Source organism: Calonectris borealis, chromosome Z (assembly GCF_964195595.1).
Source record: "Calonectris borealis chromosome Z, bCalBor7.hap1.2, whole genome shotgun sequence".
Lineage (NCBI taxonomy): Eukaryota > Metazoa > Chordata > Aves > Procellariiformes > Procellariidae > Calonectris > Calonectris borealis.
The window spans coordinates 41,457,938-41,473,846 of record NC_134352.1 but is presented as its reverse complement, the minus strand read 5'-3'; the positions used below and the strand labels follow the sequence as shown (position 1 = coordinate 41,473,846).

The following is a 15,909-nucleotide window of genomic DNA, read 5'->3' as shown; positions in this document are numbered from 1 at the left end:
GCTACAATGTGGGTATGAAATCTTTCCACCAATTGCTAAGACTTGTATGAATCCTTTAATCTGTAGTAGTCTAGGGGTCTGGAAAATAAAACCAGAGTTCTCCTTGGCTTTGTCTTTTGTAGTTAGATGAACAGTTTGCTGAACCTGAAGTGCCTCTGTTGGGTCTCTATTAGATGAGAAGGCATGTCTTAGTGCCAGCTGCTTTCATGTGGTTGGAGAGCACTAACCACGGGGCTGACATTCTGGTCACCTCTCCAGTGCTGGGAACTTCTGAGATCAAGTGAAGGGGTAACTGAAGATCTTGCTGTTGCCAGCTTCAACGTTAGTTTGTGTCAGAGCAATGCTGTCTGTTCCCAGTGTGTCTAAGTAGTGGGATTTCACACTTCTCATGTCCACTTTTCTATTGCCATGGCCATTTCATCTAAAACCAGGAGCAGCACATGCTGGAAGCACGGTAGTAAGTGTCAGAGATGATAACCTGCATTGAATAGACAATGTGTAGCCTATTATGTTTAAAATGGAATTATTATGCTCACGGGTAAAGTTACGGTGAAACATTTCTTTGAGAAAAGTAAGGTTGAGGGAAAGCACTGTATAACTTGACTGAACCTGTAGTGGAAGCCACCTGGTTTTCATTTTGCTGGCTCAGCAGTATGTTAGATCATAAAGGTTTAATAATTTTTGACATTTCAGTGCATTTGTATTAGATTGCAGATGCTGAATTTCTTCGTAAATGGATCTTCTCTCCATTAAGTAAATTACGGGAAAATATTTTGTACTATAGCTTAAGAAAAAGATTTTCAGTTTATGGACTGGTAACAATGGCTGGCCTTTTAAAAATGTTACTGGTAACGCATAACCAGAATATCAGGCACAGAACGTGAAACAGCTTAAACTTTCATTTATGCTGCTGATTCCCATATTAAAGTCAGCTTAAAATATTGAAAAAATTAAATCCTTGCGTTCTCATCTCACAGTATTGTAACGTATATACCCACAGCTTCCCTGTCTGCTTTTGCTTTCATGCTACCCGACAAATATTTTTCAGTGTTAAGAAAATCAAATGCTAACTTTGATGCATAAGTACCAAACAGTTTGGTGTGAGTAATATGATCTGATTTGTACAACGATTTGTATGGTGGCAAAATTGCATTTAAATGCCACAGGACAAAACAACTCTATGATTATGACAAAGTTTAAGCATGTAAGTAGTCCCAAGAGCCTTCCCCAATTGGGTGTCTGTAACATTTATGGAAGTACAGCATTGGTTATGCAAACATTACTTGATAAATCAATGTTAATTTAGGACAGATTTTGAGGAGGGCATCTCAAAGAAGCAGGCCCGTTTTCTAAAGTACTTGCTCATCCACAACTCCTCTTTCAAAAATGCTGAATACATTGCTCAGTTAGAAGAAGTTTCCCAAGTTTTGTTGCTTTGTGGACACATTAGTGTCCACAGGTTAAGTTATAATTAAAATCAAACACGTACATAAAACCTTTCTGAACCCTCCAGAAGCCCACCTTAAATTGTAGCTGTGTCACAACATTTATTGCTTGCATATCGAACGTTGCACTCTGATTACTGCTATTTTTGTCCTTGCATTTGAAAAGGAGCATTAAAAGTCAATGGCGATCAGGTCATTTGACTTGTGTACATACTTAAGCTTGTGCAGTTCTTTGGGATTTGTGTCCTTCATCCAGCAATGTTTTCATATGCATGGCCAAAATAAATCAAACCTTTATATTTGAGTAGGTAGTGGCCTTACAATGATTTCTGACGTAGCTGATGTGCTTCCAAAAATAAGAAATCCTTAATTTTGGTGTTATATTTTTAAAATAGATACTGAAAAACGAGTTGCCAAGCACAGAAAGAACCGTCTGAGCACAGATTGAGAAAAATTGCACACAATGGGAACACATTTTGTAGCAGTGTAGTTCATAGGTAGACGAGAATGTGTTACAGACAAAGGTATTTGTTTTGCTTTTAAATATAGTGAGGTCTAGTTATCTTTCATAAATGTTCGAAGAGGAGCTGATTTTTCAGCAAGAGGGAAGTCATAAACAAACTGACCCAAATAAAGTTAAACAGAACAGTCTGCTTTACTTCGTACTTTTGAAATTTTGTCAGCCTGTGGCATAGATGGGTTTTATTTTGCAAACCAGTTCAAAGCATTTTTTTGTCAGCTGCAGATTACTTTTTTTTTTTCTGTGTATTAATCAAACTGCAGACTAGTTCTTTCAGAGTTAGACTCTCTTAAATAGTGTATCACACTATGCTAGTTAACAGCTGTTAGCATGGACATTTTTATTGAATTCATATGTTACTTGATATGAGTACATTTTAGCCGCTGAAGGCGGGGGGGGGGGGGGGGGGCGCAGCCTTGTTTTCCTTTAAAGAAGTGACTGTGCAGATGAAAACAGCATCTGAAGAATATTGTTTGAGGTAAACAATGACAAAGTCTGTCTAAAAATGTTGTTGAGTAAATACGGTTTTCTTCAATTTTCATGCTAACAATTTTCTGGACAGTTTGAGGAAAGGGGGGGGGATTTGTTTTACAAAGGTTTTTTGTTTAATTGCAGCCTGCAGAAAACAGCCCTCAAGGCAAATTGTCTATATGGAGAGCTTATAACGTGAGATTCATTCCGGGGTTTGTTTGATCGGTTCAGAGTATGGGCGTAGAGATGGCCTAGCCCTATAAATCCTGTCTCCTGGACTAGTAGCAGTACTTTCTTATCTGCAGCTAATGAGGGAATTCTGTCTGAAGGGAATCATTCACTGTTGAGCTCTGGGGTGGGGTTTTTCCCTTTCTTTCCTAAGAGAGAGTGGGAAGGAATTCAGTTTAACTTTGGAAAATCTTGTAAAAATGAAAATGAAAAGACATTTCATGTTTTTGGGGGGCGGGGACGACAAGACTACCTTCTCCCAAAGAGATACGGGAGAAATATGTTGTGCCTTAGAAACTTGAAACTATTCTGTATAATTTTCAAAGGTCAAATTGCTTTAATTCTGTTTTGGGCCTTGTTTGTGTTGTATTTCAGCCAGCATTTTCCAGTGCACAGTAGTGGCTTTTTTTTTTTTCCTTTCCCCCCTGTTTTTGCTCAGTGTAAACAGTTCCTTGCTGTGGTTACACAGACAAATATAGCCAAGAACCCTTTTCTGGGAGAAGAGTCTCCCCATGCATTTCTTAACCATTTTTGGGAAGAATCGATCTATCTGTGCACACGAGAGAGGGAGGCAGTAGCTGTAAATTGAAGTGACATCATATATATTACTCCCATTGATCCGCTTTTAGACTAGAGCCAGGATAAAAGGAAATGGCATCAGGGAGGAAGTATGCTCGTTTAGGCACAGATCCCAGTGTGATAATGGAGTAATAATAGAAATCACGCCACTGTCAATCGGTTGCTGCATTAGTCTGAGGCACATTTCCCCTCCAAGGAGGCTTTCAATGACTTCATTCAAGTGCAGGCAGGAGCAAATGGGACATTCAGCATACCAGCTGTACTACTTTAGTGATTTGTGTCCTGGCTTAGGGGTGCAGTGCAAGCGCTGGTGCTGTGGATGCTCAAGTAGATATATCTGTGTCACATTTCATGGCTGTGAAAGGTCAGTAGCCAAATGTTTCTGTGGCATTTTTTTCTAGTATAAAGGGTGAATCTGGCATTTATTGCATTTGTTAATGTAGGAATTGATAAATACGCTCCTTTGCGTGGGTGGTCTTCTGGGATGTGAGGTCGATGACCTCTGTAGCTGCCATACCAGATCTTTGAAGAGGCAAGATTTGTTTTCTTTGTGCTTTTTACAGGTTAGGGGTAGGATTCAGAAAACTCACAGTTTTGTTCCACGATTGTTTGTAGAAACCCTTTCAAACCTACTAATGTCTTGAGATATTCTTGTAACACCGTTTAATGGCTTAAGTGTCTTGTCTACTGGTATGAATAAAATACAAAGTATGCTTTTTCTTAGTTCCCAGACATTTAGTACAACATTGAATCTCAGCCCCAGTAAGCTGCTTCGGTAATAGTCTGAGTTATATTTTCACTTGGTTACATTTTCTTTAATTCTTTCATCTTGCCTTTTTCAAACACAGACCTAGTTTTTGTACTCTCTATCATTTGCAGTTTGTTTTAGAGGTAACAGCCTAATTATTCCAACTTTAAAACCACCACATCAGGTAACACAGGGCAAGCAGGGGACAAATGGCTACTTAGTGGCAGGACAAAGTGAACTCTTTGAAAAGGCTGAAGAGTTGCAGGAGAGGTTTTACAGTCTTAAGGGCAAGGTAAAGTATGCAGTGCTGGGATACAGCTCTATAGTGGGGATGATGTTTAATTATATGGGACATGACAGAAAACCTCTGGTGTGCTTCATCGCAACATATTAATTTATTCCCTCTTTGTACTGTCAGTACTCGCCACGGGGGGAGGGGGAACCCTGGGAAAGGTAGTATGATTTCCATGCACTAGGCATTGGTTGGGACAGGAGCTATCTACTTTACAATACAAATAGATGTTCTTTCAGCAGTCATTGCCATAATGAAAACTATTTCTTGATATTCGCCACATTTCCCAATTGAAGTGATCTATTTTAACAATTGTATATATTTGAGCATTTGATTTGAGTATGCTCCAGTGCAGTTCAGAGGGTGATTTTTTTATATACATATATGACTCTTTTTTTTTTTTTTTTTTTTTTTAACCAGGAAGACTGAAATTTTGTGTTTGGGGTGTTACGGTTGTTTTCTGAGTGTTTTCAACATGGAGATACACATTGACACAGTGAAGTTTATCCTGCTGTATTTTGCTGTAGCTGCATTGTCTGCAGTTTTTTTAATGTACGGTAGATATTCAATATGCATTTACAGAGTGTGAGTTGTTGTAAAGAAAAATGGCTTCACAACACTTGAAGAGAAATTTACTTTTTGTTTTCTCCAGCACTTATGTTTTGGTAGCACTTAAAAGCAAGGGCCCCTTTGTATTAAGCATAAGCCAAACAAATGGAAAATCGACAGCGTGTACCCCAAACAATTCTCATGGTGTGAAAGATGAGAAGTAACAGGTGGGTGGGATAAATAAAGACGGTGGTGGGGAAAACGCAAAATAATGGAGTGTGGGTTTTTTGATGAAAAATTTGAGTGCAATTTTATGAAGTTTATTTATAACCATTAAAAAGCTGCTTTGGAGATAGCGTTATTCATATTGCTGTGGTTGGGGAGAAGAAGATTCCTAAACCCCTGAAGGAATTTTTTAGTAGTCTCTGTTGTGAAACTTCGGCTGAGCTTTCTGCCGTTTTGCTTTGGGTAGGTTTTTTCTCTTAGGCAGAGTCTCTTTTCTTAAGAGAAAAGGGTAAGAAGTGAAAGAGAATGTTCCTCCTTTTACTTTGGGTTGGAAGCAGTGGGAGAACAAAATGTAATAGCTGCGCCCACTAGTGCCACTTCGGTTACAGGTCTGTCAGCCTTTCTTCTGCCGGTGCCCCCACCCTCTCTGCCGGTCTTTGCTAGCTCCTGATTAAACCGTGAGCTGGAAAATGGTATGTAAAGTCTCATCTTGGGCAGCTGGAACGTGGGAAAATAACAGAAGCCGTCGTCTCAGATTTTTTCTCTCTGCAGTCTCAAATCTGAACTGATAAGAGTTTAACCTGTAATTGTGGAAACTCTTCACCCATAATGCAGCACTAGGCAGAGATAAATTAAGGACATGGCTGTTGCTCTGCTGCTGTGCTTTTGTTGGCTTCAATGAGGTTCTGTAATGTTATCTTAAACAATAGCTTTCTGTGGGTGAATCTGTATAGCAATTATACTGGAGATATATTATAAAATAATAACTCTCCGCTGTTCTGTACCTATGTATTCAAGCAGCTGTTCTACAGTTTCTACAAATTAAGTATCGCTCTGCTGTCTTTGTAGTTAGCAAAGAAAGCTTTCTAAATCGGAAGTTACCTTTCTGTGCGTGGTGTTCTGTAACATTTCAGATTTTATTAGTGGTCAGGATGAATTCGGTTTCCAAGCAGAGCCACTTCCCAGAAGCCTTCCCTGTTTTATTTTTTAGAGCGTCTCACCATCCCCCAGGCAGCTGCTGTTGGACTGTGCGATAAACATTCAAGTTGGCATTTTAGTAGTTGTCCTGAAATTGAAATACTCAATATTTTTAAATGTCTGACTATTTTTAACAACTCCATTTTGTTGGCAGGCTTTGGTATCACTTAGGAAATGTTCCAGTAAGAGCCAGTAAGATGTGAGGTTTTTTCAGTCTCCAAGAGTACAACTTTAATAATAAAAAAATTGAAGGAAACCAAAATGCAAGGAAACCAAAGCATTAAAATCCTAGAGATCTCTTTTCCTCATTATTCTGATTTAGGTACTAATGCTAAATTTTGTCAGACTAAAAGGGAAGAAAATGTCGTGTTGTCCAGTTAGTTGTTGATGGCGATATTTTACAGATTAAGACTTATCAGAAGATCCTGGATATCTTCATGGACTTACGGTCAAAGATCAGGGGTCCAGACTTGTTCAGTCCACACAAACAGCCCTGGCTGTGGAGTGTGTTGTTGGAAGAGGCATTTCCTGCAGCCGACTTCATTTTGTACCATTTAGTGCATTCGCGGAGCAGAGGGGGACATGGGCAGCAAGGCAGAAGCAGAGCATCGCCAAATGTGATAAAAGCTGGAAGTAGTGTTAAAGTAACAGGATATCTTTTTTCATTAATCTGTCTGGAGAACATTAGAAGTGAGCAGTGCTGGTTTCTTTTCGTGTGCAAAAGCTTAAATTCACATTCTTCCTCCCTTCCCCTTTCCTCTTTTGATGCCCTGCAATGATGAAGAGTGGGGAAAGCTTTGGGGTATATAACAAACTTCTGACTGATCACCTGAACCCTCAATTTCCAATAAATGTTTCCTGGCAGCTGGTGTAATTTCTGTCTGAGCTCTTTTTGAATTATTTATTTCTTCATCCAATAAGCCTATTAAACAGAGCACTTAAGCACTTGCTACGTCAGACTTCTTGTGCTTTTTGTTTTTAGGTTACATTAGGTTCAACTTGAAAATGATAGGTTCTGGAGTCAGGCAACTAACTACTAAATATATATAGATGTATAGATAGATATATACTGCGTGTGCCACAAACATAACATTCGTGCATCTTTACCATGTAATGATGGATGACTTGTGCCACGTTGCACTAGAATAGGCAAATGCGTTGTTACAACACTTTTTTTGTGGGTCACTTACTTGTGCTGTGTTTCTTTGTTCACGGCAAGAATATCGTGCAATTGCTCGTATAACAGATAAAAATGCCACTTTTAAAAATTATACATTTATATGTCTGAAATTATGATTGATTCCTGAAATTATGCGCTGTAAATTATTCTCTTTTTTTATTCCTTCTAAGCCCAAACAAAGTGGAATTACTTAGCATATGTATTCCATAAGAATCTTACTTAATAAGCTATGATTATGTTTCAATAAGATAAGCATGGTTTAGATCTGATCTAACTATAATAATGAAAACCATGGAAAATTAGTCTTAATTGGGCCCCAGCAGAGAGTCTTTCAGAGCACGGACACGTAAACCCTGAGGTTTTTCAGAAACCAGCTAGAACTTCTTGTCGTATTTCAAGCACATGCTGGAAGTACACAGGTTATCACAGTCTTGTCCTCTTTGGTTTGTTTCCATTTAATTGCTTGTCAGTAGATGTCTTTATTCACACATGGCATTTATTTTCCTCTTAGCTTCTCCCTGACCAGCTGGTCTTACTTCTGGAGTCTCTCTTGGAGCAGAAGACGTTGTGTCCTAGAATCCTGCAATGCTTAGAGAAAACATACCAACTCCGGGAGCAAGATGCTGAGGTAATTCACTTAAAAAAAATCTCCCTAACATACACCATTGCATGGTTGACTAGGAGTGATAGTGTTCCACTAGGATCCAGGCTCAAGTTCTTTTATCTGTGTCTAAATCTGAAAATGGATGTTCTTAACTCCAGTATTGTTGCATCTTCAGATGCCTTAATTACCCAGTATTTCTGTGGGTTTTGTGTAGGTCCAGGTATGTTTCCATACTGTGGTAGTAGGAGACAGTGCAGCCTGGATGTCATTGTGTATGTACCTTGGGCAGCACATTCGCTCAAGTGTTAAATTTCTCACTATGTCATGGTGACTGTATTAGAGCCCAGTCCATTTTAGTTGCGTGTATTGTCTCCAAATAAAGTTGTGTCTGTTATGGTCTAAAATTGTTCTTCCCCACGGTCAGCCCATATTGTTCCTCTTTGAGTGCTCCGAAGTCTCACTCAGGATTTAGAAAAGTTTGCTTTCCAGAGAGACTGCAGTATGTTCTGGTTTTGGGCATGAGTTTAAGGGGGAATCAGTTCTTTACAGTTGCTTCTAGTAAGTGCGAGGGATATTAACAGTCCCTGAGGAAAACACTGTTTTATGTGACATTGTAAATGTGCCTTCCCCGTCACAGGCACATGTGAGGCTAGCATCCCTGCTCCAAAGAGCTTAATGTCTTTGGGGGGCAAACCCGTAAATCCTTACTACCACACGCAGCGCTGGCTATTTTGGATTTCTCAAGCTGGGAGAGTTGTGACAGTTAAGGCAGCAGAAGTTGTGGCTGAAAGCACCCTTGCAATGAGTCTTTGCTTCGAGTAGGTGGTATTCAGGAGGGGAGGTAAGAAGATGGAATCAGTCATGAAAACAAAGGATGTGTAGATTTATATATAAACAAGGGTTAGTTATGAAGTAGCATATGATCAAACTAACGTGCAGTGAGGGAGCACGGTAAACTTAACATGACGTTTGACTCTTGTTTAATTAAAAACTACTGTGAAGGCTGCGGAAGGTCGTGCATGACTTACCCTGTTATAATTGGAACTTTATGGCAGTAATTAAAATTCAAGTAGAGAGCAAAATCTCTCTTTTTACTCTTACACTGAAGTTGCCGGCTGGATGCTTATAAACACTTCGGAACCCAAACATTAACGTAAAGATTGATAGAACAGATGTTTAGCTTTTTCTCAGAAAAAAATGGACAACATTTCAACTGTTGCCTTTTTACTTTTTTGTTGATACAGGTTTCCAAATGCCAGATTTGTTTTTAATTAGTACTTGAACCAACATTGCTATTTATAGGTATTAGAATATATTTTAATCGCATCTGAACACCAGTGAAATGTCAGGGGTTCTATAATGGGAAGAGGAATTATTAGGGAGCTAGATCAAAGCAATAGCTGTGGTGTTGCTGCTTCATGCCTCTGAATTGTAAGCACCAGGCCACAAGCTTTGGTTTCTCAGGTTTTTCCTTTCTCTCCACTTTTGTGCTTTCTTTCTTCCTTGCGGTGTCATATAAAAGTACACAAGCAATCTGTCAGAATTTTTTCCTTTAAACAAAACAAAACAAAACAAAACACAGAAGGAGCATAATCTCCATTTTATTTTACAAAGTGAAAACAAGGGCTTAGCAGAGGTTGAGAAGTACAACTAAGATAACATTACCATTAGCATTTTAGCAGGCACCTACAGTTCTTTAAAGGGAACATTAGCTCACACACCCTCACATACCTGAGGGAGGGATTTTTCACGCCTCTTTCTCCAGTATGTGCACAGGGTATTTTTCTTGTCATGACCAAGGGGCAAAGAACCGCAGTCCAAGCCTATAGCTGAGCTGTTCTTGTCTAGATTTGATTTGTGAAGACATTAATCACTTACAGTGATCCTGTTGTGTTACTGGAGTTCAAATGACCTCGGTAACTAAACGTCAGAAATGGATCATTAAAAATACAAGCATAAGAAATTGCAGCAGACCAATAAGAAAAGAAAACTGTCAATGTCAGAGGTTTTATTCAGGGATTTTTGTAAGTAATGTTGTCAGCTGTGTTCCATCCAGCAGCAGAAAGTTAAGAAATAAGAACTTGTTTTCTTATTTTTGACAAGTAGTGTTTAAGCTACGCCACCTGGACGCTCACAAGTCTATGGGGCCAGATGGGATCCACCCGAGGGTACTGAGGGAGCTGGCGGAGGAGCTTGCCAAGCCACTCTCCATCATTTAGCAGCAGTCCTGGTTAACTGGGGAAGTCCCGGACGACTGGAGGCTTGCCAATGTGACGTCCATCTAGAAGGGCCGGAAGGAGGATCCGGGGAACTACAGGCCGGTCAGCCTGACCTCGGTGCCGGGGAAGATCATGGAGCGGTTCGTCTTGAGGGCGCTCACGAGCCATGTCCGGGACAACCAGGGGATCAGGCCCAGCCAGCACAGGTTCATGGAAGGCAGGTCCTGCTTGACCAACCTGATCTCCTTCTATGACCAGGTGACCCGCCTAGTGGATGAGGGAAAGGCAGTGGATGTGGTCTACTTGGACTTCAGTAAGGCCTTTGACACTGTCTCCCACAGCATTCTCCTAGAGAAGCTGGCGGCTCACGGCCTAGACAGGTGCACTCTTCGCTGGGTAAAAAACTGGCTGGACGGCCGAGCCCAGAGAGTTGTGGTGAACGGAGTTAAATCCAGTTGGCGGCCGGTCACAAGCGGTGTTCCCCAGGGCTCAGGACTGGGGCCGGTCCTGTTCAATGTCTTTATCCATGATCTGGACGGGGATCGAGTGCTCCCTCAGTGAGTTTGCAGACGACACCAAGCTGGGCGGGAGTGTTGATCTGCTGGAGGGTAGGAAGGCTCTGCAGAGGGACCTGGACAGGCTGGATCCATGGGCTGAGGCCAACTGTATGAGGTTCAACAAGGCCAAGTGCCGGGTCCTGCACTTGGGTCATAACAACCCCAGGCAACGCTACAGGCTTGGGGAAGAGTGGCTGGAAAGCTGCCCGGAGGAAAAGGACCTGGGGGTGCTGATTGACAGCCGGCTGAACATGAGCCGGCAGTGGGCCCAGGTGGCCAAGAAGGCCAATGGCATCCTGGCCTGTATTAGGAATAGCGTGGCCGGCAGGAGCAGGGAGGTGATCGTGCCCCTGTACTCGGCACTGGTGAGGCCACACCTCGAATCCTGTGTTCAGTTTTGGGCCCCTCACTACAAGAAGGACATGGAGGTGCTGGAGCGTGTCCAGAGAAGGGCAACGAAGCTGGTGAAGGGCCTGGAGCACAAGTCTTATGAGGAGCGGCTGAGGGAACTGGGGTTGTTTAGCCTGGAGAAGAGGGAGCTGAGGGGAGACCTCATCGCGCTCTACAACTACCTGAAAGGAGGTTGTAGTGAGGTGGGTGTTGGTCTCTTCTCCCAAGTAACCAGCGATAGAACGAGAGGAAATGGCCTCAAGTTGCACCAAGGGAGGTTTAGACTGGACATTAGGAGAAATTTCTTTACTGAAAGAGTGGTCAGGCCTTGGAACAGGCTGCCCAGGGAAGTGGTGGAGTCACCATCCCTGGAAGTATTTAAAAGACGTGTAGATGAGGCCCTTAGGGACATGGTTTAGTGGGCATGGTGTGTTGGGTTGACGGTTGGACACGATGATCTTAGAGGTCTTTTCCAACCTGTACAAAAAAAAAAAAAAAAAAAAAATTAAATAATATTAAAGAACCTATAAATGGTGCCATTTCTTCTGTCTGAGTGGTTTTTTTTCTGCAACAGGAGACAGTTGCTTTAATTGTCTTCTGTTAAGACAGATAAAGAAGATTTTAATGTCAGTTAAAAAATAAAGAATATTTAATTCTTTAAAATGGCATCATTTGTGATATTATACCACAGGCTAGATAGAGAGTTCTGCTTTTACTTAATCTACTTAATCTACTAATATACCTTTTGATTTACTTAAATTCACATTAAACTTCCAGTAGGGATTAGCAATGATATGGCCAGTAGTATGTGAGTGTGGTACACAAAGTAGTATGGCTTTTTGTATTTTAAACAAAGTTTGGTCTTAAAAATTGTACATAAAATGTTGTCTGCACACTCTGGAAGGCTTTCGCTGTATGTAGGTAGCTAAAAAGCCACCTTCTAGCATCCGAGGGAATATGAAGAATAGCGTGTATATGTGCTGCTGAGTACTCTTGCGAGGGCAAGAACATTCCACACTTTGTAGAACTTATGTGGAAAGAGTAACGGGTTTGGATAATCTCAGCTCGTCAGATAAGCATGTTGGGAGGACTAAAGGGGACAGTTGCCTGGTGGATTTTACTGTTGGGATGAAATCAGCAGAGAACCACCGCCCTGTCTCTGCCCGTTTTAAACGACCTGATTGTTCTGTATGGACACATACAGAGCACACTGGCATGGAAGCACCACACCGAAGCTAGCGCTGGGAAAGTACTGGGGAAAAGTTGCCCAAGGTTGCTTGAGCCTAGCTGGCTGCAAGTGGGATGCATGTGCCTTGGGCTAGTTTTGTCTCTGAGTTACCTTACAGTTCACTCATCTAGAAGCCTGTGTAACACAGCTCACTAACGAAAGCTTCACAAATACTGCAAGAATGCTCGCTATTGGCGGTCGTTTTGTCCTACACAAGTACAGCGTGGGAAGTCCTGGTTCATGTTTCTTAAAGCTTTTATAGCTGTATTTCTGAAGCATCTTTATGCCGACTTTAAAGTTCCGCGTGCTTGTTGTTGCAAAATGGTGTGCAGCTGGCGGTGTCTGCACTTGCCCACTGTGACATGCAGGTCTGTCCTCAGTCAGTGAAGGTTGCCAACAGCACTGTTTGGTACTCCTGACCACTTGTTACCACATGCACATCCAATCTTACCAACAAAAGGGCACACCTTATTTCAGAAAGGAGAGGAGGGTTTGCAGCAGATTATCTGCCTTGTTTTGATTCCTTGGTAGCAGCCAGGAGAGGAGAGAGGTGTGAGTCAGCCTTTGCCTGGAATGTAACTGTTGATCTCTCTTCAAGGAGTGCTCACGCTGTGTCCTTCCTGGGATCTCCTCAGCAACTCAGCATAGTTTCTGTCCTCTCTTAAATGAGGTCTCACCACAGATATGTAGCGTCAGAGGAGGGTAGGTGGTCCGTAGTAGCTTCTCCCTTCTAAGACATTGATTTGAATGCTTCAGCTAAAAAAAATCAGAGGTTAGGTAACATATTTCTGATTCGTAATGCATAACACATCCCTGATAGCAATCTTTGAGCCGCAAGAGCCAGAACTGAGATACAGACGGCTTAATCACATTTCAGACTGGTCTGCCCCCAGTCTTGGATGCTACAAGAGGCTTGTACGGCATCTGCCTAATTGCAGAATTTGTGACTCCTTCCTATTTTTTTCAGTCCAATTCTATAACGAATCATGATTTCATTTTCCGTTTACTGTTCAAACCTTGGAACATCTGAGAAAGCACAAAACTGCAAGCTTGTTTTCCAGATATTAAATTCACTGATGTGAATTATTTGAATTGAGCATATCCAATGTATCTTTAAACAACATTTTGAGAGCAATGAAGGTTTCAAAGTTTAAAGCCATTTTTCCATCACCTCTCAGCACCTTGAGCCCATCGTGGCTCAGACGTTGTCAGACAAGTGGGAGACAATTGCATGGAAGAATGATTGTGTCCTCAGTTTTCTCTTCCTGTTCCCTATTTTCTTGCTGTGCTGCTTCCTGCTGCGTAATAAGATAGCTCATAGACAGGCTACACCTCCATGACGTACCACGTCCTGTGTCGAAGAGAAGCATTACAGAAGCTGGCTGCAGTTTGAGGATGACAAAGTCCATCTGTAAGTTCAGCTGGCTGAGGAGAACTGGGATACATTATAAAGCAGCTACAGTTGCCATCAGGCAGCGCAGCAGGGTAATAGAATTGAAGGTGTGTCTGGGGTTGTTTTTGTTTTGTTTCTTTCTGAGGTGGCCGTTTTAAGCAGATATTTAATTTATTCAATATCTAGCAGATATCTGGCAGAACATGGAGAGTTGGTCTACATGGAAAGTTTCTGGTTGCTGGTATTTTATTAAGTCAGCCTAACCTTGATGACACCTCTTTTGATATGACTATGCAAGCTTACCTTGTTTGAGCATAAGCTGTTAAGGATTTTCTTTTAAAAAAATTGGCATCAGTTAGTTACAAATATCTAAAGACAACACTGGGAGCTCTGGATAACACTCAGTGAATCTGTTAACTAGAAAAACCCTGTGATTATTTCCATTATTTCTGTCCTAACATCTTCATTTGGTCAGGATGAGGCCTGTAACGTGTGTGTACACAAGATCACAAGAAGGCTGAGTAGCCTGCAGAATAGTAAAAAAGGCAACAGGAAAAAGATCACTAAGGCCATAAGGCAGTGGGTGTGCGCGACACTTTCAGTGCTGTTTAAGACTTGACAATATTTCTGCAAGTGTGTTTTACTTGTTGCTGAATTATCTAAGACCTGGTGATAAAAAATACAGAATGTGCATGAAGCAGAAAGATTTATGGTGTATTTCCCCAAACTCTGCACCGTAGAGTTAGCTTTTCTTTCTTCCCTACTGCAGGCATCACTTTTTTACAAAATATCTTGCCTGCACAGCATATGGAAAGTTGCTTTGTTAGTTTTCCTTGTCTCAGCAAGTTGGCTGAAATGCTCTTCACTTACATAATGCTTTCCCTGTATTCAGGATCATAATGTGGTATATTTTGGGGAGAGAGGAGAGGCTATAACTGTTCCTGCAGAAAATGTGAGTAAAATGAGTTAAGATCATAATATCGTCAGTCATGTGGGTGGCATAAAGCTGTTCTCACACAACTACTTCATTGTGCATGAGGTCTGCCTATGAGACCAAGGCTATAAAGTGGTGGCATCTTATTTCACTGACAGAAATCCAGTCATGCTAATACAAACCATATAAGGTACTTGGCATCCTAAAAGTGGTGAGAATTGTGTTTAGGACAAAATAACTTTGATTCATTGATCTTTCCTAGCCCGTGAAAAGCTGGCAGACGTGGAAGTACAAATGAATTACAATGCAATATCTGTCTTGCTGCTTCCCATCTGATGGCGACTGCATCGAGCTGAGCACATTCTCGCACTGCGTTATTCAGCTGTACTGCCGATTGTGGCTGGGCATTGTTGGAAGGCACCCTTATGGAACAGAGCTCTGTGGGGTACACTGTAAAACGGGGTGGGAAAAGGGAACTGCTCGGGAAAGGTCGGTCCATGCTCGCAGGCGGACAAGGCGCTCGGTGAGCTTTCCTTTCAGCACAGCCACTGGGCTAGTCCTTCCTTGGGGCAGGGCCTCAGGAGCAGTCTCCAGCTTTTGAATAAAATTAGCAATGTGTTTCAAATACCTCCACAGGCTTGCCCGTCCTTCTTGACTGGACCATGGAGCAACAGATAGGCATGTTTCAGATAGTGGCACTCCAACCCGGCAGGGACATACACGATCCTTTTCCTTAACCTATGTCATTGTTGGTATGATCCGTCAACTCAATAGATGAAAAAGGTAACAGCTTGAGCTGATGACCATAGTACAGGACATTACTTTCTTCAGAAGATAAGTGAATGCAACGATTTTTTATTTCTGCAAAAGTAAAAATAGTTTCTGTACTTATTCCATATTTAAACATGTAGCTTATTATTCAATTTCAACTCAAGTCAGGAGGAGATGCCTTGTTTTGTATATGAGAGCATGTTTTGCAGGGCATACAAAGCTTCTGTGAAAATTTATCATGGGTGCAAAATAAATTTCACCTGCCTTTTCCTTTCTTAACGTTATATTCAGAGCATTATTGTGGCACTAGAGATAGGTAGGATTACATTGAAGAATTTTTTATTTGCAATTGAATTGCAATTAGCAATTCAGTGTTGAGGAATTAGGAGCTTAGAAAAAGCTCTGTAGAGCAGTCAGCCTGCATGCCAGATTTGTTTCTGGAATAAATCAGGTTTGAGGTTTGTATACCCAACCATTTCTGAGGCGGCATGTTCATTAAACAGAAGAGAAAGAAGAGAGAAGAAATGCGAGTTTTTACAAAGTGAAATCTCTGTACTATTATCATTTTGATGCTTTTCACACTCATCCTCACAGAAAT

At 41.4% G+C, this 15,909-nt stretch overlaps 1 protein-coding gene across 7 annotated transcripts in view; it reads left to right on the top strand.

Moving 5' to 3' along the window:
* Positions 1–15,909, top strand: part of AOPEP (aminopeptidase O (putative)) — a 204,331-nt gene that overhangs the window by 170,049 nt on the left and 18,373 nt on the right. For all 7 annotated transcript variants that reach the window (XM_075137926.1, XM_075137927.1, XM_075137924.1 and 4 more), the window contains one exon: positions 7,727–7,843. In XM_075137926.1, coding sequence (XP_074994027.1) covers positions 7,727–7,843 — 117 coding nt within the window. The remainder of the gene's footprint in view (positions 1–7,726; positions 7,844–15,909) is intronic.